This window comes from Anastrepha ludens, chromosome 2 (assembly GCF_028408465.1).
Source record: "Anastrepha ludens isolate Willacy chromosome 2, idAnaLude1.1, whole genome shotgun sequence".
Lineage (NCBI taxonomy): Eukaryota > Metazoa > Arthropoda > Insecta > Diptera > Tephritidae > Anastrepha > Anastrepha ludens.
This window is the reverse complement of record NC_071498.1, coordinates 96,341,315-96,366,943: the sequence shown is the minus strand read 5'-3', so window position 1 is coordinate 96,366,943 and position 25,629 is coordinate 96,341,315. Positions and strand designations below refer to the sequence as shown.

Sequence of the window (25,629 nt, the reverse complement as noted above, 5' to 3'; positions counted from 1 at the left end):
TGCATTCTGAATGCCGCAACCGCTTCTTCAGGTGTCGAAAAACGTTGACCTCTCAGTTTGTTTTTTACGTACGGGAATAAAAAGAAGTCATTCGGTGCCAAGTCAGGACTATACGGCGCATGACCCATTAATTCGATGTTTTGGGTGCTCAAAAATCCAGTTGTTTGAGCCGATGTGTGAGAGCTTGCATTGTCCTGGTGAAGAGTGGTCCGTCTTTGGCGATTGGTTTTCCTAATTTCTTGGAAGACAACTGGCAATCAAATGGTTGTGTACCTCTCAGAATTTACTGTTCTGCGTTGTTCTAGTGGTACGGTTGGGACATGTCCAGGTTTTCCGAAAAAACAGGCGACCATTTGCTTGGAAGTGCTTCGTGCGCGAACAACTTTTGTTGGATTTGGCTCATCTTGAAACACCCATACAGTCGACTGATGTTTACTTTCGGGCTCATACGCGTAAATCCATGATTCATCGCCTGTCACGATGTCGTAGACGTGTTTCGAAGCCCCGCGATCGTATTTTTTGAGCATTTCCTTCGACCAATCGACACGAGCCTTTTTTTGAGCGATTGACAAAATGTGTGGGACAGTCAAATGTTTATGCAATATTGAATGTATGCTGGTCCCACTAATGACTAAGAGTGTCTCAATCTCACGATAGGTCACATGACGATCTTGCAATATCAGTTCGCGCACAGCATCAATGGTTTTCGGAACAACAACTGATTTTGGACGACCTTCACGAAATTCGTCTTGGAGTGAACTACGACCACGATTGAATTCACCATACCATCGATAAACACTGGTCCTTGATGGAGCTTCATTGCCAAAAAATGAATTAAGTTCATCCATGCAATGTTGCTGAGTTAATCCACGTCGAAAGTTGTAAAAAATAATCGCACGAAAATGTGGACGATTGAATTCCTTTTTTGGACCGAGATGAATCTTTTAAGTTACTGTAAACAACACAAATAGCACTGGTATTTCAAAACGTTCTGAGTACGTAAAAGCCAAAATGTGTCAAACTTTGCGATCCAGCTGTCAGTTGCCAGATTGCAACACCAGGGTTGCCAAATCCCGACATATAAAAGGCACCCCTCGTATTTCAGAGCCTATTTCACTATTTTATGAAAGTCTCGCACTTGGGATGGCGCAATACCCAGGAGAAAGTCCATCACTAGCCAAATCACTCCATTTCAAATAACCAGAAATCGTTAACTAAAATATTATACGCAAAAATGTATTATAACAGTAGTTGTATAAATACACTATCTATACACACCAAAAACAATAAATTTATGAATACTCTAAAAAATACGTTTCCACATTTTAGCAAAATAATTGGTTTTACATAATTGGAATACAAATTTTATTTATAAAGAAATATCTATATATTTATATGACATTAAAAAGTATAAAATTGCATTTTCTTGTACGCTCCAATAAGTATCGTCAAGTAATGAAATTTCAAATCGACAAATGGTGCGTATTGAATACGAATGAACTTTTACATACACATACATAGGTATATCATACTTGAACGCTCAGTAGGCAATGCTTGTGATTGAAAATATTGTAAATATTGATTTTTAGACCAGTGCACCACTTAACGGCATTCTTCTAGTCATGCAAGGAATAACAATATAGTGTGAAAGCATTTGAATGCATAAATTGTAGGCCTTACAGTTGGAATGCAATGCTTTTCCTTGAAATAGTAGTAGCGCTTAGTTTTTAATTTCATTGCTTTAATTTTGTATAAACTATTAGACAATTTTTAGATAGTAATATTTTTTGCTTGTTTCTAGAACAACAGAAGTGTTTGGAACAAAACTGAAATTCTTTAAACTCTTTTCTCTATACTATGATACAATAACAAACATTTTGACCTCACCACGGAATGACAAATTTTCCTACTACATTCACATATAAATATATTATTCCGCACTCTATGCTCTACTTTGTTTGCTTTAATTTGTACCCATTGATCTGTAATTTTTCTACAACTCTGATGTTTCTAACCACTGAACAATACTAGCCACACAGGCATAAAATCAAGCTGCCACCTAGTAGATATTTTGTTTGATCAAAAAAATTCTGTAAATCTGAGCAAGGGAATATCTTCAAATTACACTAGTAACAATTATGTATTTTCTTAAAAATTGGTACCTCGTTAACACATAATTTTGGGTCGCTGGACACGAAAACAAGTTTCATTTATTTTCTCAAAGACCCGTTTTCGAGATGTAGGCTGTTTTCTAGGTCTTCTTGCAATTATTTCCAAACAAAAAACTCCAGAAAAGCGTATAAAGTAAATAAGCGAACGTAAAAAAGTAAAAGTTTGAAATTATACTAAAAAAGATCATTTTTGAGGTAATTAAATTATTATTATTTTTTGAATTATATACTCGTACGTAATTATCGAGGTGTGTTCAAGCAAAAAGGCGAATTTTCAAATTTTGCAAATTTTTTGTTTATGTTGCTACACTCGTCTCGAAGATATGTTCATTGTTTTAGCAATATACAATAGCTTGCTTAGCTTGTTTAGAGAGGCATAAAAAGGACAAGTATCATATTTTGCGTGTTCGGCGATTTTTTGGCTAATAAGCGTTCGCTTCACCGCTTTATAAAGTATGCTAGGGCATTAGTGAAAGTACGCAGTCGTATACGTATGAAAAAAAGAAAAAATGTTGGCTCAAGTGTATATGAAATGCACAGCTCTATTTTAGAGTATCCCCGGATTCTCACTTCTTTTTCTTTTTAATTGCATTATAAAACAAATTATAAACCAACAGAAGAATTTCGCTCCTTATATTGGCCACAGACGGAAAACAAATCGAAGCAATCGCCACACGCCTGGGGATTTGTTGTCGATTTTATTTCCATGCTTTTCGTTGCTGCGTGAATATGGAATGCAGGAAAAAAATTGTTGTCATGTATGGTATTTATTTGTAATTAAAAAGAAAGGGGAGAGAAAGATTTGTTCCCACTTTCTATATTAACGCTTTTGTCTACTTTTTTATTTTTTTTTAATTATATTATTTTTTTTTTTATATATTATACTATTTTTAAAAATTTCCATGGTTTTAATTTAATATTTCTGTCTTTATATTGGTCGCTCTTATTTTTCCACAATGATGGCTGGCCTTTAAATAAATCTATAAGATCCTTAGTAAAAAATTTGATTTATTTATCTATTAGAAATATAATTATGAATAATGTTTTAACGGTAATTGAATAAATACATTCTGTCCAAAGAATATCGGGAATTGTCTAAATTTTTTTTTGCTGGAATGTTAGTACAACTGTCTATAGTGTCGCAGAGTTTGAGTGTGATCTGTCAATTAGCTTGTTTTTGGCATTTAATTATATCAGTCAACCGCAGGTGTGCTCTGCGATTTTCGCTATGGATAAAAATATCGAACAAAAAATCGTTGAAAATGTTGCAGAAAGCCTATGGCGAGTGTGCTTTATTAAAAACACGGGTCTACGAGTGGTATTAGACTTTTGCAGAGGGCCGAGAATTCGTAGAAGTTTTGCTCCGATCTGATCGCCCATCAACGGCTTCAACGGATGAAAACGTCGACAAAGTCAAGGAAATGGTGCTGGAAAACCATCATTTAAGTATGAGGGAGGTAGCTCGTGATCTTAGCGTGTATCACGATTCAATTCCTAACATGTTACACCACCAATTGCGCATGAAACGCGTGTTTGCTCGACTCGTTGAATTTCTTTCAAAAAATTCATAGGGAGAAGGTGGCTGAAGACATGCTTGAGCAAATGAATTCGGACCCAAGATTTATCCAGCGCATCAGAACAAGTGATGAGACGGGGCATAAATTTGGCATGCAAAGAAGTCAACAGGCGGCTGAATGGCGCTATCCACATGAGCCGAAACCCAAAAGATCATGTAAAAGTCAGTCAAAAGTGGTGCTACTCGTTTTCTTTGATTATCATGGTGTTATGAACTCGGAGTTCATTCCAAATGATTCTACAGTAAATAAAGAATATTATTTTGAAGTTATGTGACGTTTGAGGGAGAATGTGCATAGGAAACAGCTCAATGTGTGGGAAGAAAACTCATGGATCTTGCACCATGATAACGCACTATCTCACAAGGCTCATATTGGGAACACTTTTCTGACCAAAAACTCGACAAATCGACAAATATCATCGAACAACCACCGTATTCTCCGGATTTAGCCCCTGTGACTTTTTCCTCTTCCCAAAACTTAAATTGCCACTCCGCGTACGCCGCTTTGAGTCGATAGAGGCCAATGAGGAGAATTCGCTGAAGGTGCTGAAGAAGATCTTTTCAAACGCTTTTAAAAGGTGCTTCGATGACTGGACTAATCGTTGGCATATGTGTATTACTTCGAATGGAGCCTATTTTGAAGGCGATTTTTGTTTGGAAGCAATTGAAGAGTATTAGTAAGACCTCGTTTATAACACCACACATGACAAGGGTGAATGAACAAAAATCCTTAAGTACTAGTAGGTTTATTAAAAAAAAATATGAGTTAGAATCAAGCATGTGGATAATTAGTGCTAGAGGTGATATGGTAATTTTAGATAACAACAGAAGATATCATGCATAATTTCGGCGAGCTTGAAAACATAGCACATTTCCTGGTGCGCTGCCCAATATTAAGAGAATATAGAAAAGCTTATTTTCGGAAGATTTGCTCTGAATGATCCACAACTGATTGAGATTCTCAATGAGGAAAATGATCATCGGGATAAACTTTTGCGTTTTATTAAATATGCCTTCATATACAGAGATTACTTAATAGAAGAGTTTAACTGGTTTTATAAACCGAAAACCAAATAATTGTTTAACACGATAAATAAATCGACAGACGGTTCATGCCATTGTCGATAAATTGTTCTAAATATTTATTTATTTTCTTTATACTAGAATAGGTAATTATCAAAATTTTGTATATTTTACTTTTATTAGCAATAAATAATACTACTACAAATACACGTTCGTTGCTTCAACTCGTTACTTGTGATGCTCGTGTTCTGCGAACACCGTTTGTGTTCCCGCTCTTCCCAATGTTGGTGTTGACTGCAGACTAAAAACTAAAACAATAGCAAACAACGGAGTTGAGAATTCGACAAGTTGAAACAGCAAACTGTGGCCGAATGAAACTTTTTTGGAAGTGAGTTGGCAGCATTTAAAATAAAGAGTTATACCAGTTTCATGAGGTATAGGGCCTCTCCTTTTCGCCAAGCGTTAGCAAGAGGTGAATTGAAGAAGCAACTGGTATAAATGAACATATTTTGGTAACGCTGGAATAAACCTGCCTAAAATTGCATTTGTTTGTAAAATAGTGAGCTATGCCAGTTTTATGAAGTATAACCATACTTGCTAGCGGCCAATCTTGTTCGATAACTTTGTTGTTGCTTTCACAGGCAAATTTTTCATCAAGCGAGCAGAGCAGTGGCGAATCTAAACCACCTATTATAACTTATATGAACAATGGTAATATGAAGATAATTCTTCAATTGGAGCAGCATGTCAGTATTAATGTAAAAAGTTATTCGGTTTGAAAAAGTTAATTTTAGATATGTTGGTCGAGTAGGAGTAGAGCATAAATTGCTGGCGTCGGATATTAAAGGTCGATGGTGACGTAAAATATTTAGATAATAATGATAGATTTGTGATAATTATTGGTACATATTATAAAAATTCCATTCATTCCGTTTATTTCGCAGTGGTACGAGTATAAATAGTCTTTGAAAAGACGCGCCTAGATGTTGTTAAAAAATTAAACTTGTAAAAATTTAGAGCTTTTAGCTTTCACTATTTATATTCAAAATACGGCACTTAACAATTATGAGTGAAAAATAACATCAAATGATTAAATGATAATGAATCAAATGTTTAAATGTCCACCATGAGCACGTTTCCAGGCTGTCATACGAGAATTAAAATTTTGTAGGATTCGTTCACTCATTATCGCAATCTCGATCCAATTGTTGTATGGGTTTATGCATCACAAAAAGAGTTAGAGGAGTTAGATCGCATGATTTAGGTGGCCAGTTTATGACACCATTATGTGAAATGCAAATCTTTGTTTAAAATCCGTCAAACATTCGATTGTTGAGAACGTCGAGATATCGATGTTGGAAGTTTTTCAGCAGCACTTTACGCTATAGCAGCAGCAATATTCTCAACAGAACGTGCAGCTTTTGTTCTGCTGGTCCTTTTTCTTTTCTCGACAAAACCAGTTTCTTTAAATTTTTTCACCAACTTTTGAATTGTCGACTCATTCGGACGATTCTTTTCACCAAAAAAATCACGAATTTTGCAATTTTTTGCGCGATTTTTTGTTCTTAAAGATCTACTATTTCTATAATAAGTTTTAATAATTTTAACGCGTTCTATCGTGTGAAATTCTACATATATCTACTTAACAAATGTCAAAGAAGAGACCAAAAAGGCACCGTCTAGGAATTATGCGCTACTGACATCTAGGCGTCACTTTTGAAAGGCCCTTTTGTATTAAATTCTGTAAGAAATTTTCTTACAAAAATGCAAAAAAAAATATTTATTTAGCATGAGGTATTATTCGCTCTTTTGAAAAGTATTTAGTCGAAACCCGAACCGAACATGGCTACTTTCTTGAATTTTGGTTTATCAAATTGAAAGTGTACTTGAAATTTCATTGCTTGCGCACTACTTAGAATAAAATCCTTAATAGAAATGCAACAAAATCCTTAATAAAAATACATATACATACATAATATACATATATAAAATTAAAAAAAATATCTTAAACAAAAAATATCAGAAGTCTAAACTCATCAAAATTTTCTAACACGCAGCTGGCATTCACATTTCTGATACGTTGTCTCACACCATCCAAATGCTAAACACAACAACTAAACTTTTCAAATGAATGGATGGGTATGCAAACAATTTAAAACATATTTCATACCTACAAATACGTGTTTAATTTCAAACAGAAATATTTAATACTCTTCAATACTACTCGTCCTTTTATTTTTACTCTCACCTTAGCCTTAAAACCCTAAACCACCTTTACATAAGCATATCAAATTTTCTTGTAACTGCATATTTCCTATATACTTGAATGTACAATATGTATGTGTGTCTGCCGTAATGCTGTTTGCTTTGCATTGATTGTCGTTTTTTGCTTTTTGTATTTTAAGCACATTCGTTAACATTTATGTGTCAATTAGTATAAGGGGAGATACATAACGTACACTTGCACTCACATAATTATGCAAACATCTTTTCCTAAAAGTTTTTTTATTGTATGTTTCATAGGAAAAAATTTCGTGTGAAACAAAATTTTCAAAACTTAAGGCGATGTTCGAGCTCTTTCAAACTTACAGTAAAATTGAAGGGGCTATAAAACTGCATGCCCAGAAGTTTTTTAAAGACTCTGCTTAAAAAGTTGAAAATGTTGGTAAAAATTTTTAGAAATTTGTTATTGTATATTTTTGGGAATTTTGAACAATGTTTGGAACTTAGATTTATAAGATTTTTTATATACAGTGAACTATGTGAAAGGGACTTAAGTAAGTGAGCACAAGTGTATTTGGATACACAGAAGTTTTCTATATCTTGTCCATTATGACCGCCTCTTTTTAATAAATGCAGTATTTATTGTTCGTACTGTACGGCCTCGTTTTAAGCGGATTATTTTTATACGATTTTTGAAGTTATGCGGTTTGTATTTCATCCAAAAATTTCTTCATCGCAAAGCTTAATTACTGAATACATTGTCAAAAAAGAAAGAGAATGAAGTTTGTGAAAATCCATCGCCCTTACCGCAAATAGATATTGCAAATTCAGTCTCCTCTGATGACGAAGGTGATTTGGAACTACTATCAGATAGCGATAATGCAAACCATTATCAGATAGCGGTAATGATTAAAAAATGTAGAACTAAGTTTGAACACATGTTAAAGCTTCTACATATATGAATTTCTTTCGGACATTCGAAGTAATCTTCTTCTTCTTAATTGGCGCGATAACCGCTTACGCGATTTTGGCCGAGATTAACAAAGCGCGCCAGTCGTTTCTTTCTCGTGCTAACCGGCGCCAATTGGACACACCAAGTGAAGCCAAGTCCTTCTCCACCTGATCTTTCCAACGCAGAGGAGGCCTTCCTCTTCCTCTGCTACCACCAGCTGGTACCGCATCGAATACTTTCAAAGCCGGAGCGTTTGTATCCATTCGGACGACATGACCCAGCCAACGAAGCCGCTGGATCTTTATTCGCTGCGCTATGCCTATGTCGTCGTAAAGCTCATACAGCTCATCGTTCCATCGTCTGCGATATTCGCCGTTGCCAACGTGCAAAGGTCAAAGTAATCTATTTCTTTTGAATTCTGCAAACTTTTTTATGTGGTTTTATGTTAATTTTCACTCGTTGTTTTGGTTTTATGCGATTTTAGAAAATTATGGAACGTATCCTTGCTTTTTCAAGGCAAATAAAGTCTTTTTAATGCGAATTTTTTATATGCACTTTTCTGTAGAGCGTATCCACCGCATAAAGCGAGACCTTACAGTATTTTGTTAAACTTGGCCAAAATAGCGTAAGCGGTTATCGCGCCAATTAAGAAGAAGAAGTATTTATTAAAAAAAATTATTTTTGGTGGTTATGTATAAAATATAATATCCGATTGTTCGGTGAGATTTTGGCATGATGTCTACACTAAAGTCTAGTACTAACTTCTCAGCCGTAATAAATTTCTCCAGCAACATGCACTTGGCTTGCTGTGAAATGTTGCTAGCAAGAAAAAAAATTAAGAATATCTACTTACACTCTTTGCAAAGACGTTTCGCTTAAAAATGCCATATTTTCGGAGTATTCGAACTCAGACAATTCAATCGCAAATGAACTGTCAGTGTTCACTCAATTTTAAATGCATTTTAAATAGGTTTGAAAAAATGTTGCCGGCATGTTGCGCAGTTTTTTCATGGCGTGAACTGAGTATTACTTTGGTGTGAGATACATACATATGAAAATTCACGCATATTTCAAGGCAATGCAATTTGTATGTATTTTGACAGCCATTTCACGTGAAACGCGGACTTAGTACTATGCTTAACTCGCAAGTAGTGCGTTAAAATTTTTTTTTTCAGCTCAGTAATGGTTTTTGGATTATTTTATTTCAAAAACTAAAGCAAAAAAATCTTAGTACGTAAACTTGCATGAACCTCTCACTAGCTCACATCGTCGCGGCATTTTCGAACTATCTGCACAAACTCTTACAATTACAGTAGTAAATTTTCGCTTTTCGCTTCTTGCGTTAACCTGAAGATTTGCACAAAAAACAACGAACGAAATGAGCGTACATGAAATAAAATGGCGCTAAGCTGAAAGTGGGCGGTCTAGGACATCCAATACCCAGCACACAAAATTTAAGAAACTTTCGAAATAAATCGGTTTCGCTTTTCGATATCTAAGATTATTCTCACATCATTCTTAGATCGAAAATTATACTCATAATTTGATTAGTTTATCAGTTATTAAAATTCATTTTTAAAATTTTTTCGTCGCGATATATTTTTTTTATGAATTGTTCCACATGTGAGAACATTTGACAAATAATACTCACAGCGGTATAGCCATTTTGGAGCCACAGCCAAGCCAATTACAAAAGTTGGTATCTCATCTTCTATCATCGGTAGACGTTTTTTAACTTATTATTTATCTTTTTTTTATAAGGAGGCCTGACCCTAATCAAATTTTCTGTATACAATTTTGGAAGAAGATTTTAACTCTCTCACAGTACTTTTTTATATGGTTCTCATAAAACTTCTCATAAAAAAGAGTCAATAATACAATGGGAACAAGTGGAAGATAGGTATCAAAAACGAGTGCACTACACGCACGCTGAATTGCATCATGGGTCACTGAAGACAGGAATTGAATATATTTGAGATCCATTAATAAGTAATTCAAGTAAAATAAGTCTTAAAAAATTGAAAAACTTTTTCCACTAGAATTCGACTACCATGCATGGTCGTTAACGTTTGGGATGAGTCTTGTAGATACCCTAAACAGCAATCATCGTATTCTTCTAGTGTAACCTTTGAGAAAGATCTAAGAAACAACAATTTTCTCACTTGGAGAACGAACTCTTATTTTTTTGCGGATATTGTAACCGGCATCAAATCGTTTTTAGCGCTTAACATTTGGGAAACTGCTTTGATTTCAAATTATTCTATATTATTTTACTTGTATATCAAACTTAAATGTTTGCTGGGTATGTGCAAGCAAATATACATTTATTTACATATGTATGTATTTATAAATGTGTGTTACTTTCAATAGTTTTCAAGTCAAACTTTTTATCTTTCGATTTTATGCTTAATTCCAACAATATGTAAGGGAAACGACGCATTTCTGTATTTTATTCTACTCTATACATCCTTTCAAAGTTTACTTTAATATTTATATGTGTGTTGTCTACATGCAAGTGTGTATATAACATATGTGCTTACGTGTTTGTTTCGACTGCTTCAGTAAAATATAATTCTTGTGTACATTTAATATTCGATGTTGATTTATTACACATAATAAAAGTCTAAATATTTACTTACAAGTATCCGATGAAATTTCTATAAATACCCTGCAGGGAAATCCGCTAGTACGAAATTTTTGCGCCCCTAGTGGGTTAAAAACAATGACCAGTTCGCATTCTTTAAATTTTCCATATAAGCATAAGGAGATGTTTGCAGTGATATATTAGAAAATGTAAATTGCCACCGCTGCTTTTCTTGACGTGCTATTTGACAAAGGTCTTTCCAAAGACGCGCCCAGATAATATGTCTCTTCGTTTCGCCAATCGTTAACAAGTGACGAATAGATGCAGCAATTGGTATAAATAACCATATCTTGGTAGCGCTGGAAAAGAGCTACCAAAAATTTCGGCCCAGAGATAGCAAGAAGAGAAGTGGCGAATTGAAGGTGCCTATTGCTTTAAAATAAAGCATATAAAAGTTGAGATTCTTTCCAGTTTCATCATTCCTATTCAAAATACGGCTATTACCAAGTATTTGTTAAAAATCACATCATTTATACAAATGTTCACCAAGATCAAGTCTACAGGTCAAATTCGACAAACAGTCGATTCATGAATGCTGACAACGTCGAGATATCGATGTTGAAGGTTGTTCAGCAAGAATTTACGCTACAGTAGCAGCAGCAACAACAGAAAGTCCAGTTTTTGGTCCTCCAGTACTTTTTCTTTTCTCGACAAAACCAGTTTCTTCAAATTTTTTCACCAAACTTTACATTCTCGACTTATTCGGACAATTATTTGCACCAAACAAAATCACGAATTTTGCGATATGTTGCGATATGTTGCGATATGTTGCGATATGTTGCTCTTAAAGATCCACCATTTTCATAATAATTTTCAACAATCTTAACGCGTGGTATCGTCTATGTGTCCATGGTTAAAATTGTACATCTGCACCGTCTAGGAATTATTCACTACTGGCAAGGAGGCGTCACTTTTGAAATACCCTTTATGTGATGGTGATGTGAAAAGAGCCACTACATGACATTATGGTTCTCATGTTAGATAATTGCATTTGTTTGCATTCCTTTTGTGGCTTTGACGCGTTCAAACACTAAAGAGCGCAATCTCTACAAGTAACATCAGTACGAAATGATATTAGTTACTCACAGCTCAACATCAATATTTTGACTCATAAATTTGGGATTTCCCTGCAGGGATACTACGCTTTGTATGCGTGTACCTTTACTTGTAAGACACCAACACAAGTGTGGTAACCTACTGGCATACAATCGCCAGTCCTGCCTTAGCTCTCTTTAAATAATGTCACTTGGTACTCTAATACTTTGTTGTTTTTTGCAGTCCTGCTGTCCATACGACCTCATAAATTGTCATGTCAGCGCGGGCGCTGACTTACCGCCATACATCAATTCGACCGCCTCCTCTGAAATACATATGAACATTATACGTACACGTCAATATGCCACATCGTCATCGAATCAGCTGCAAACGCTCTATCAAAATTAAACAAAAGAGAAATATTCAAGCACAAGTATTAGCAATAGCAAACATTCCTGTTCATGGTGATATAGAGGCGATGAAGGAACAAATCCAATAAAATGAAATAAAAAGTACGAACCTGTACATGTGAGGGATGAAAGCCAGCAACCCAGTCAACTCAGCCAAACAAAAATAGCAACCAAAGGAGCTCGAAAAATAAACAATAATAAATATTATATACTTGTATATGTATGTGCTAGTATGTATGTATGTAGTTTGTTATTAGAAATAAGTACCTAGGTAAGCCTGTAGCTGTTATTCTATTAGAGCTTAGCTAATAGGAAATTATAAATTAATTAAGTAGGTAAGATGTAAGTCATAAGCAAAACAAAAAAAGAAGGAAAAACAAAAGTAGCTTAAGTAAATTTGAAATGAGTATTGGAGCTCACAGTGAGCTCACGAGAATACGAGACAGCAGTTTAAGCTACAAAACATCGCGACAATCCCACAGAATTGATAAAGCCTTGAAATATAAGTAATATATAAAATAATTACCTGCAAAAATTCTTGTATTTAACTATGTATGTACATATGTAGGTACAGAAAAAGTAGTGCTCGCACGTATGTATATAATATAAATAAATATGTACGTATTTCTGAAAATCTATTAAGCTTAACTGTAAAAAGTCGTCTCATGTATATATTTGAATATCATTTTTCCAACGGAATGTGATTTTACTGTACTCTTATAAAAAAAGTCATTTAAGCTGTTGCAAAATTAAATTTGTATGCCCAATCACAAGTAGATGATACAACCTCCCTTTTATACATCTACTAGCGAAAACCCGCCCGTTCCGTCTTTAAAAAAATCTAGATTAATTAATTAAATTAAGCCAAAAAATACTGTGTGTTTTTTGTAAAAATTCTCGCGAATGAATAGTAATGAAAGAAGTTTTGAATAGTAGTAGCAATTAAAAAACGTTTGATGTGATTTACTTTATTACTTTTTTTATTGTAATGCTCTTTGGTATACAATATTCTTCGTTTTTCCATGCGTTGTTGAATAAATGAACAATACCGATGGCTTACCAACTCTTGGGCATGAAACATAAAGCTTCAATGACGTTACTCATCAATCTCTTAACTGTTAATCGAGTGCCATTACATAGTCGTGGTTGATTTATGTTTCTCAACATAATAATCGGTGCTCCTATTTTCAAGCTTAGCATGTGTACGAAAAAGTGGAGGAGGAGAAGAGAACTGTTCTATTCCCCTCCGCTTTAACCCAGCTATGTGTTCAGGTGCAAATGACTTTTTTACGTGGAGTCTGATATAAAAAAAGTTCTATTTACTCTTCTTAAATTTATATAAACTTTTCCAGGCGAAGTAAAAAAACTGACATATATTTGCTTCAACCGTATATTTGTGAGTACACAGGTAATACGTAAATATATGAATGATATAGGTAATATCTCATATTAGCATAACCTTTCTGCAAAAAATTAAGGAAACGATCACCAATCACGCCGGAAATGATACAATGAATTTTTCAGTATAACTGACTTCAGTTTAACGTTTATATAATAAGCGTATATGTAACATTTTAAAATTTTTTTAGAATTTTTTTTTTAATTTTTAATAATAAGTGGTCTTCCTCTTCCTCTTCCTGTAGCTATTCCTTTTCCTCTTCCATCTCCAGCTCCATCTCCTTTCTTTATCCCGGAAACGGGCAGTAAAAATTACTTCACTTAAAAGCTTTCATCAACAGCTTCCATCTGATACCCATATTGTACAAACACATCCAAGGGTACCTTGGTCCACCTTTTCGGCTATATCTCGAGACCCTGGTCACTCAGAGATCTAAAAAATACTCTGTATTAAAGCACTCATCAGTAGTTTTGGTTTGATACCCACAATGTAAAAACACATCCTAGGGTTACCCGGGTCCTCGTTTTGGCCTTCGGCAGCGCCACCTGGTGGCGAGTGGAATCAATAAGCATATTATACTAACCTTCTCGGTGGAAAAATATATATATATACCAAATTTCATAATAATCGCCCCAGACACATACGACCAAAATGTATTCAATTCTAAAGAATGCTATGTGCGGTACAAAAAATACGTGCGGCAAATAGCAAAAACACACTCATTTAACCGACGCACCGCACACACACGCGTTATTGGATTTCAACCAAACTTCACAGATATCTTGCCAAAGCAACACCAACAATGAGTGAAACTTTCATTGTGTTCCTTACACGCGTTGCTGAGATTACCACGGACAAACGCACACTTTTTTTCGGCTTATTTTTTATATATATAGAAATGTCATGAAAGTGCATGAGCGAAGAATTCATCTTCCTATTATCTTGAATCAAGGTTGATATCCTTAGCAATACCTTAGTAATTTCTTATTTATTTATTTATTATTATTGATTGGCTGTTTGTACACTGCGGCCTGAATACATCTATTGTGCAGCCATGTAGCCTACTCGAACAGTTTTAGGCTACAAATAAATCCTAAAACTGCAGTAGGCTTAATTTCTACCAGGAGGTTTGGAGCTATAGCCCCATTTCCCTGGTCTGCGTCGTGCCACTGCTGGGCATAGAACGTGTTCTGTTGTTTTTTGTGCCTCTTTGCAGAGTATACAGGAACTGATTTCTATCGCACCTTCTTTTTCATGTGATAATTAAGTTTACAGTGCCCTGTTAGTAGTTCAGTGTACAGTTTTATGCCCTTTCTGCTTAGGTTAAGGATTGCTTCTGCCTCTATCCGTTCTGGATCTATAAATCTTTTCGGTTGCTGCATGCCCTCCAGTAAGGAGGCCTCGTTGTTCCTGCTTACGCAGAAAAGCACTTTTGAAGCTGGAAGTGAGTTTTCCCATTGCAATTGCTTTTTTGAAATGTGGTCTGACAACTCCAGCCCCGGCACTACCGACTTCCATTTTGGACCCATCAGTAAACCACACCTGTGCGCTCTATGTTAAGAATATTTCATTGTTTCTCCACGCTGTAGTAATTTCTTAGTTTCCTTGTGCCGATTTCGTTACTGTGAAATAATATTACTTTTTTATTGTTCTCTCCTTTTTTCGTGTTCGCTTCTAAAATAAGTTAAAATGCCACACCAAGGTAAGACAAGGGAGGCAATTTCTCTCCCTTGCCAAGATTTGTCAGGGGCGTTGATTGGCCTGAAAATTAGCTGATTACTTAAAAGAATAATATTATTAAATTATATGTGTGCCAGTTAAAAATAGATACATACTCGTATATAATTTGACATATCCTTTTGATCAGCGCATGTTTGGTGAATTTATAGGTCGATTATTAATTCCGTCGGAAATCTCAACGTGTCGACGTCGAAAAAATACTATTATCAATTACGACGTGATCACAAAATGCCTACATAGTTTCCATATCCGTGACGGTTTTACGTTGACGGTTTTTTGCCTCTAAGCAATTTATGTTATTAAATTTCTTAATAAGTCGCGGTCACCTCCACACCGCTATCAATACGAGAGGTTGACTAATACGCGGCTGGCTAGGGTCAGAATAGCCGCCGTAGCTGAATAGGTTGGTGCGTGACTACCATTCGGGAGTGAGTAAGTTCGAATCTCCTTGCATGAAACAGCAAAATGATAGAAGAAGTGCTCCTTGGCAGACAATGGCAAACCTCCGAGTGTGTTTCTGCCATAAAAAAGCTGATTTTAAAAAATCATTTGCCGTTCGGACTAGGCTTTAAACTGTAGATTCCTTCATTTGTGGAACAACATCAAGCAGCACGCCACAAAAAAGAAATTATGAGATTAATTTCTACCTCTGCTAGAAATCGCAGAGTACTCACAGCGAGGGAAGTGCCGTCACCACTTTTATGGTTGGGACCAACTGCATCACCCACCAGATTAAATACGGGTTTAAACCTACAATTAAACAAACAAAAAAAAACGTGAATTGGATATTGTTATGTTTTTATAACGACTTACGCGTGATCTTCCAAATTAATAAAAATCAATGAAAAGTTCTCTTCTGCCAATAAAGCTAATGCAGCAATGTAATCCATTTTAATATCTTTTTATATGTATATCGTCCTTTTATTTAATTATCTTTTCAAAATAACTAACTAGGAAATTACTATTTCAATGCATATCTACCGAATTCGTGACGGGAGTTCCGTTCACGACGGAAGTTCGCTCGTAATAAATAACAGGTCTATTAATTCAAACTTGTTCATTCAACGTATCAGTTGCTATTTCGCTGCAGTTTGGGTTTTATATATTTATTTACAAGTATATGGTTTTATTATTATACTACACGCGCGAATTAATTTGTTATTGGCGAGTATTCGTATACTTAGAAGTCAGCTGATTCATAAAGCCGGACAGTGTTTTGTATTTTTGTTTTTGAGTAAGCAAAATCAACACTTTTTACGGAGTTGGGTGTAACATTAAAAATTGCATCTTACCTGCCAGTCCTTGCTTTTATATCTGTGATATGCTGTCCTTATAGGAGTTTTTTTTAATTAAACTTTATTTTAAATTCTGTCTATACTTGTAGTTCAATATTCTCCAAATATTTGAATTCATTTAAAAAGTGGCATTGATTTCAGTAATAAAGTTATATTAAATATAAATAAATATTCTTTTTATACATGTAAATATGCTGTGAAATATCCTTTAGGTCGCTCTTAAATAAGCTGGTTCGGTGTTTTCCTTTTCAACCTTAAAAAGACACGCAACGGCGACATGAGTAGAGACCAATACATTGGGGTATGATTGAAGACGAGGTCTGTATTTGTTAGTTAATTTTTTCTTTGTTTTTATTTCACGTACAACGGAGCGTTTACCAGGAAACTTTTTATAAGAAACTTAGACATTTTTTGTTGCTTACCAATTGGTATTAGACGAAAACTTGCCATACAAGTTATATTGCCAAGAATCCATTATCCCGAACTATGTTAGTCTACAGTCGAATGGATACTCAATAAGCTCACAAAATTGATATTCTATTTATTTGCAGCCGCCGTAGCCGAATGGGTTGGTGCGGGACTATCATTCGGAATTCATAGAGAACGTAGATTCCAATCTCGGTGAAACACCAAAATGAAGAAATAGTTTTTTCTAAAAGCGGCCGCCCCTCGGCAGGCAATGGCAAACCTCCGAGTGTATTTCTGTCATGAAAAAGCTCCACATAAAAAAAATGTCTGCCATTTGGAGTCAGCATGAAACTGTAGGCCCCTCCATTTGTGGAACAACATCAAGCCGCACACCAGAAATAGGTAGAGGAGCACGGCCAAACACCCAAAAAGGGTGTATGCGCCAATTAGATGTATATATATACATATACCATATATGTTCTCAGACATTAGGAATCGTACGGGTGTGGCAACTAATTGGACCAATAAACGATATTATGTGAGTGGTGTATTCTCCACATGTCGGAATGTTGAAATGTTAGATCAGTACGCGCGTGAAGTGTTTAGATGGCGAATATATTTTAGGCATTCAGTTTATTAGTAGTTGTGTTAGTTGATATTAGTTCTGTTATTAAGGGTTGTATTTTTTATCCCGTGTATGAGGTATTTTTTACCCTGACTGACCGGTGCCATGGAGAACAGGAGATCTCGGAGTACGCTCGGATCGGTTCGCGAAAACGGCCTTCGGGAATTTAGTGTTGTTATGGATTAACATACAAGCGCCGGTAGAGCCATTTTGGTTCGATGGAGAGTTGCATTGAAACCGGGTGTCGGACGCAAAGTCCAGCAAAGGTTTCGATAGATCTCTATTCCACACTACCAATTGGTATACAAAATGCTTTTATCGTTTGCAAGTGCGTTTGGATGCTGTACCTAAATGCAATTATCTACCCTCTACAAGACTGTTTCTCGTCAAGACTACCCGTATCTGGAGCTCAGTTCTAGCTTCAATTCGTAGTAAGAGCAACTACTGTATTAATTTTTTCGTTAACTTATACACAATATTGCAATATGCGTATTGCCATCTTCTTATATCCTAGTTTAGTATACAGTCCCATTGTATTATCATTCTTTGTCCACTTGTTTTACGGATATTCATACACTTCTAGTTTATGAACTCATTGTACCAATAAATTGTTAATTAAATAAAAAAAATGAATAAATGATACCAAACAAAAAAAAAAATTTAAATTATTAGTTACAGCTGTTAAAAAGAATTAGGCTATTATTTTTATGTTCTATGTCCTTGATAGATATTGAATGCAAATGCAAATTGAAATTATTTCACTTATTAATTTGTACACTAATTTTTGTTTTTCCTAAAATTTTTGTCATTTCTGCAGAAAACAAAATCTATTTATGATAATTATTTAAAAGCATTTATCAAACGAGTCTGAATTATATTTCGAAATACTTCGTGGTACCGCAGCCTTTTTACCAAGCTGGGAATACACTTTTTATACTCGGTCGCTTATTAGCTTTTCTTGTATTTTCTTCGAAAAATACCCACTCTCATGAATCTCTTTTCTTCCCTCTATAATGTTATGTAATTGTCAAAATCGTATGGTATTGTTGTTGTATCAAAGCTCATAAACTCTCTTTCAGAACGGAATCAACTCAACTTTGGGAACCACACAAAACGAGTTAGCTATCAGTGAAAGCTGTAATAAAAAACAATACAAAAAAAATTATTATTGTATAATAATTTTCTAAGATACCTTCAGGCGCGGAGAGCATTTTTCCAAAAATATGGAGCATTATTGTGTGTGGAGTTTATGTGGCAGAATTTTTATGCAGAAACCAATTTTTTTATTCAATTTTTAGCGCAAATACAAATTTTTGTAACAAACGAAATAAGTATTTCCATTATTTGGAAATAATAAAAGTTAAAAACAACTCCAAGTATGTACAGTACTGCGCATGAAACATTTTTTTTTTTCAATATTTACGTGTGTTTCGAGTTATAATATGGTTATGTAATTTTTTTTTTTTTATTTTTGTTTTGCTTCTGTTTAAACATCGTTCATTCTTTAATCAAACCTATATAAATCCAACCTTCAAACTGTAAGAAAAATTTAAGAAAATTCAATAAATCTTCACCCACATTTTAAACTTTTTAATCTGAGTTTTCGAGTATGCATTTTTAAAGAGCATTGAAATTTGGGGGAATAAGGTGCACATTTTAGGCGGTGAAAAAATCACTTGGATTTTTAATAATATATTTTCTGCTTAGAAGAAAATGCGCGCGACCGTTTCCAAAAATAAATTACAAATAATCAACTCCATTTTTTATAAATTGCGCTTGTTATATTAAAAAAGTCACAAGCGTAGTCACCAAATAATTTTTTTCATAATCAATAATCGACAGGATTTTTTAGCCGCCTAAAACTATCACTTTGTTGTGCAATCCCTTTATATATATTAGTATTTTTTTATTAAAAAGAATAAAACGTTTCAATGACGTATAAAAATGCATACTAGACGATTTTCAAAAAATTCAAATTAAAAAATTTAAAATATAGATGAAAATTTGTTGCATCTTTCAAAATTTGTTAAAAAGTGGGAAAGCTTAATTTACATAGTTTTGGTTAAAGAATAAACAATATTACCAAAAAAAAAATGTATATATAATAAAAAAATATTAAAAGAAGATCATCGTGCACTCACGTTATAGAGATAGCAGCTTCCTTCTTTGGTGTGCAGCTGCAGCGGTAGTCAATTGAGCTTTCAATTCGGAACGATCATTGACCAATAGCCAAGTCTTTTCTGACATTCTTGATCTGTGTCCACGCGGATGCCTCATGCCCTTATGTATTGCACTCAGTTTTGCTTGCTACTACACATAAAAAAAATCTATAAGTTAGAAATGTAGTTCTTCTACAATTTTATCTCTTTACTTAATACAATATTTCATTGAAAACTTGTTTTGGGTATATAACGTTTGATATTGCACAGCATTTGAATTTTGCTTTGTATTCTGCATTCTTAAATATTGCAGTAGTTGTGCAAAGTGGCGCAATATTAATCATCCATTATGATAAATTATCAACGTATATATTGTATTATTAGCGGCAATTGTTACAACGCTTCGAACAAATGTGTAAGGACCGTTAATAAAAAAATTTGTTTTTAAATAACTTTTTTACTAAACGAAAAAAAAATATTTTAAGCGATGGAAATCTTTATTTTGACTTTTACGTGCTCCATTGCTAGTCTGTTTGTATACTGCAGCTGCCTAATTCACAAGTGTCAAATATGAATGACGTACGACGCCATTTACTAAAATTATAAATCTTCCGATAAGGTGATTCATTTTGTGCCACCTTGTAGCTATCAACCGGACTACACAGTTTCAAAACGATTATATTGCAACTTTTACTTCTTATTGATGCCCGAAAAACTCGTATTGTGATCTTTTGAATTTGTTAATTTTCTGGCGGATCTAATTTTTGAACAAAGCTTGAATTTCTTTTAAATAAACTAAGCTACTTATTGCGTGAAAGGTATAACAAAATCATAGCAAAATGCTTTCACATTCAAAATGAATGATTGAAAAATAAAACACATACATACGTATATCGTACATGCATGTTAAACATATCTTTGTTGTAAGAGAATGAAACCAAGTCATGAATAAATAAAAAATTCCACATCGGAAAAACTAGAAAAATGTTAGGAACATAATGGAATATAAAAGAATAAGAAAATATTTATATAGAAAAGTATAAAAGAAAACAACTACAAATTGTTGGCAAAAATATGAAATAATACATTCAAATATATATATGCGCATGTGTGTGAAAATGACCACAATTCGTACAATGTAAATACATACATCAAGTTTTATACTCGCATACACGCTGTCGAATAGATACAGGTACTGAAGAAAGTGTGTTAACATCCATTATACTTACATACTCATATGTGCGTGCATATTTGAGCACAATTGTGTGCGAATCTGTTGTATTTTACAGTAAATAAGTATTATTTCTATGTATATTCGTTAAGTAATTTTAGACTTTAATAATTTATTTAACAGCTATATGTTTCATGTTCTCAGCTGATTATTTAACGGCTATGTTGGTTTGAGTTTTAAAGAAACATGCAAGTATTAGAAAGAAGCTCAAAAAAAAAGCATAAAAATCATTATTATACATTAAATATGTATGTACAAACATATGTATCGGGATTTTTTTTAGCTGCTTAAGAACTATCCATATTGATAACTATGGTTTGATAGCTGATAATGGCAAACAAATGGTAATGGCCAGACCAACGCTTCCAAATTATAGAAATTCAAGTTGCTCTCCTTTTGGTGGCTGGTTTTGCTTGCTGTACTCGTACTTGTTTTGCTTGGCTTTGAAAACTTGTATGGCCAAATGAACGCTTTGACCGCTGTCATCGCAATCGGATAATTCGTAAAAGGAAAAAGGAAGCAGAGATGTTAGCCAAATTCAATAACGCGTAAAATAGAAGCTGGGAAAACATATTGGGAGTTTTTATTTTAATAGCAAAAATGTATAAAATAAGACTTCAATCACAGTGATTTTCAACCTTTTTCCTTTTTTATATACCCTATGATCTAAAAGTACCGGGAATGTTTAAATAAAACAAAACTGAGTTAAATTTAAAGCAAATTTTTTTTTATCTCCTTCAAAATATGACCCGTCTGAAGAAACACACTTGTGCCAACTTTAACACATTCCTCCATGCACTCCTGGTAGGCCGACGAAGGGATGGCCTTCAGCTCCTTCCACGCATTCTCTTTGATCTCCTCTACCGACTGAAATCTCCTTCTACGAAGTGGTAACTTCAACATGGGAAACAAAACAAAGTCGCACGGGGCCTATCAGGTAAATACGGTGCTTGCACGATGGTATTTACTTGGTGTTTGGTCAAATAATCCGGCACAACTTGAGCTCGGTGCGATGGCGTGTTATCATAATGCAAAATCCAAGATGCCCACATTTCCGGTCGGCCAGGCAGACACTAATGATCCGATGGCGCTAAAAATTGGCAGATATGTATCTTATAGTCCTACCAACACAAGAAAAAATATGGACCGGTTCCCACGTGCGCGGTTCGTTTAAATTAAACATTTCCGGTACTTTCTGATCATAGGGAAAGATTTAGGGCAAGTAACAGCTGCACTAATTACGTCATTATTTGTATAAACTAAACATTTCTTTAGATCTTTCCAGTGTCGCTAGTCTGCATTTTCAAGAGTTCCTATCCCTTGTTGTTTTCGCTTTATCATTCGCCTGTTACCCGTTAAATTTCGTACACGTGAATAATCTCCGAATTAGCGATCCGGCCGATTTCAAGTTCTTTATTACTACTCCAACTAAAATTTTTTTTTGACTACTACTCGAGTTACTACCCGTCACGAAACGTCTTTATTTTCATCTTCGGCTTCGCTTCCACTCTGTCTGCAACATAAAATTCACAAAAGAAGCTAAACCAAATCAAATTAAATGACATACAGAGGTGTTCAATTCCTAATGCCAAAAGCGCTGCAAATAGAACATTGAGCTATTTCAAACTTCGCTGTACTTCAAGCGCTTCAAGCAAAGCTTCCATTTGGTCTCATCCCATATATTTCAGTATTGTTCTATTCATTTTTGACAGTTACCGAAGCCAAGCATGCAAAACCAGCCTGCATTGGGTCTGCACCTTTACTTAAAAAAATCTGTTCACGAAGTTCATAGAGCGAAGTGTTGAAGAAGACGCCGAAATGTCGATTAGTCGTCATTTTCCACTCTTAGGCTTTTGTCTTTCGACTACAAGGAAAATTCTACGTAAAGATCTTAGCTTACTTGCCAATCAAATACAGTTCGTGCAATAACTGGAGCCGAATGTCTATCGTTTGAGTCGCATTTTTGCTGATTGGGCTCATTTAGATTTATTATTCCGATTTATTGGAAAAAGTAGTAAAGAATTAGACTGATCGAACGGGCTTTGTAACTCATAGCCGCGGCGAACACATGCGGGATATCATATTTCAAAAATAAAATTATCTACAATATTTTTTTCTAACAATATTTTTTTCGCATTATCATTTTAAATTCTCAAGCTCTTAAAAAAACACCCGATACGAATTAAATTTTCTAAGAAGTTCAACAAAAGCATTGCTAATGAAAGTATTGAATTATGTACAATATATAAAATTAAACGTTTTGATGAGTGTGTATTTATTAGGAAAATATATGTACGTGTAATTAGGTGAATATTGATTGATACAGACATTGATTGCTTCCAATGATAGTAATTATACTACAATACAATAATTAATGTTGCTTAGCAGTGTGTATCTAAATAAAAAGAAAGAAAAAAACTATTCGTACAAAAGTTATTATGCCAGTGAGAAGTAATTGATAGGAAATATATGTACATACATGTGTACACAATGATTAATTGGACTATGCGGAGACTCAAAATACAAGGTGGCACAAAATTAATCACCCAATTATGTTAACAATTTTTTACTAAATAAAAACAAAAATGAGTTTGAGGGATGGAAATCTTTATTTTGACCTTTACGCGCTCCATTGCTTGTCTGTTTATAAATTGCTGAAGTCTAGTTACAAGAGTCCAATATGATTGATACACGACGCCATTTATAGAAATAATGAATTCTCCAATAAATTAATTAATTTTGTGACACCTTGTATATGTATGTTTTATTTCATTGTAATATTTCTATTTTTTTACAACCCCAGTGGGGACATTAAGCAAAACTGGTATGGCCTATTTAATTCAATTAACTTATATTTAATACATTTTATTTAGTTATTTTTATTGAATTTTAATGAAGCACAAACTTATAAATATTTTCTTTATTAAACGTAAAGTTATTATTTACATTATTACAGTAAAAAATTATTAAAATATTTATATTTTGTTAAAAAAGTATAGCTTTTCGTTAAACTTGCTGTCACAAAAAGGAAATAATAAGTACGAGGACTGCCTTTTATATGCATTTTGCGCCCAAAACGCAAAACACAGTAAAATCAACAGCCAATCAGGGCCTTGAGCTCGATGATGGTGCACTTGAAACTGGTTGGGGGATGCCTGACTTCACTTTCGACCGCATTCGAATACTTTAAAACTGTCATCATTTGGATACCTGGTCACTGCGACTTTGCAGGAAACAGCGGATGAGCTGGCTAGACAGGGGACCTGTGAGGTAACTTCCCCGCGAAAAAAGAGGATTTAAATCCCGTTGACTACCTCCGGTCCGCTTCTGGAGATGTGGGCCTCGCATTAACTCGACGAGCACCGGGCAAGTACTCAAACTTGTATGGTCGCCAAATCTTTCTGGCCCTGAGTGGATCGGTGGCGCTCGAAACATCTCCTGAGGTTAAAAAATGTTAGCTCTCGAGTTTCGTGGGTGCGCTTACAGACCATTAACCGCGAGACATCATGCTGTGAACTCGGCATCACTTCGCATCGTTTTAGCGTCAGGTAACATGCACGGAGGATGAGATGAAATCATTTCAGAACCTTCTCCTCAACTCGCCTGCTTTCGCGGGGCTACGATTTAAATATCTTAGATCTCATCTCTTTGCTACGCTTGCTGATATAAATGGCATTGATATTAAAAACCTCATGAACTTCATCAGCAGTACGGCATGGCTAATCCCACCGTAACTCAGTCATCGTTCGGTCATCATCAACAAATACACATCCATCCACTGAGTCATACATAATATCCACGTGTGATTCTAACGTTGCCTCTACTACTCCTTCTTGACCATCTTCTTCATCTTCATCTTCATCTTCATCTTCATCTTCAACTTCATCTTCATCTTTATCTTCTTCATGATCATTATCGTAAAGCATGCATAACTCCACCAACAAATTTTCGAAAGAATTATATCCGGTACGTTTTCCCCTCTACTGCACTGCTTTTTTAATTGGAATAATTTACAGTTATATACATTTATGGACAATATATCTTGTGTACTGTAGAGAATACGAATTTTTTTGCATATTTCAAGGGGATGATGGTTTTTTTATTTTCTTTTTCCTATTTTTGTTTGTATTTTATTTTCTATGGACACAAGGATTTTTTTCTGCAAAGATTTTGTCTGAGGGACTCATAGTGAAATTTTGTTTCAAAAAATTTTCTAAAACACTTTAACCATCGCTCATCAGGCCATTTTATTAGGACTTTCGAAAAAGGGGGACAAAACGATCCTTTCGGGAAAAAACTAACGAGTTAAAATGTTCCACAAAATTGTTCCTCATAAAGTTTTACTACATATATGGTATGCTTCTGAACAACATAGTCACTCCGTTATGTATTTTGACTCCTTTTATTCTAAAAACACTTAGGCAAAATATTGTAAATTTAAAATAACCATTGCAAAGAAATTATACCAGAACACGTCAAACGAGTTGGAGGTTTTATTTTTTTCAACCCAGAGTTTGAATTATTGCTGCTGCAGATTTTCCTTCTCTAATAAATTAAATATTTAGTTCGAATCGTAGCAGTGTTTTTTTTTGTATGAATATTTTATCGAAGTGTCTGCTAAAGCACTGATTAAGGGGACAGATACCTGTAAAATTTGGAAAAAAAAATTTTATTTTTAATAAAATGTTAATATAATCTTTTAAGAATATGTCAAAAAATTTTTAGAATGTAAATTTAA

At 34.4% G+C, this 25,629-nt stretch overlaps 1 protein-coding gene across 1 annotated transcript in view; it reads left to right on the top strand.

Annotated features, from left to right (window-relative positions):
- The window catches only part of LOC128871465 (octopamine receptor beta-1R), a 101,967-nt gene extending 89,149 nt beyond the window's left edge, over nt 1-12,818 (top strand). The window contains exon 7 of the mRNA XM_054113342.1: nt 11,868-12,818. Within this exon, the coding sequence (XP_053969317.1) occupies nt 11,868-12,032 (165 nt within the window). The 3' untranslated portion in view covers nt 12,033-12,818. The remainder of the gene's footprint in view (nt 1-11,867) is intronic.
- Nucleotides 12,819-25,629: the final 12,811 nt, after the last annotated feature.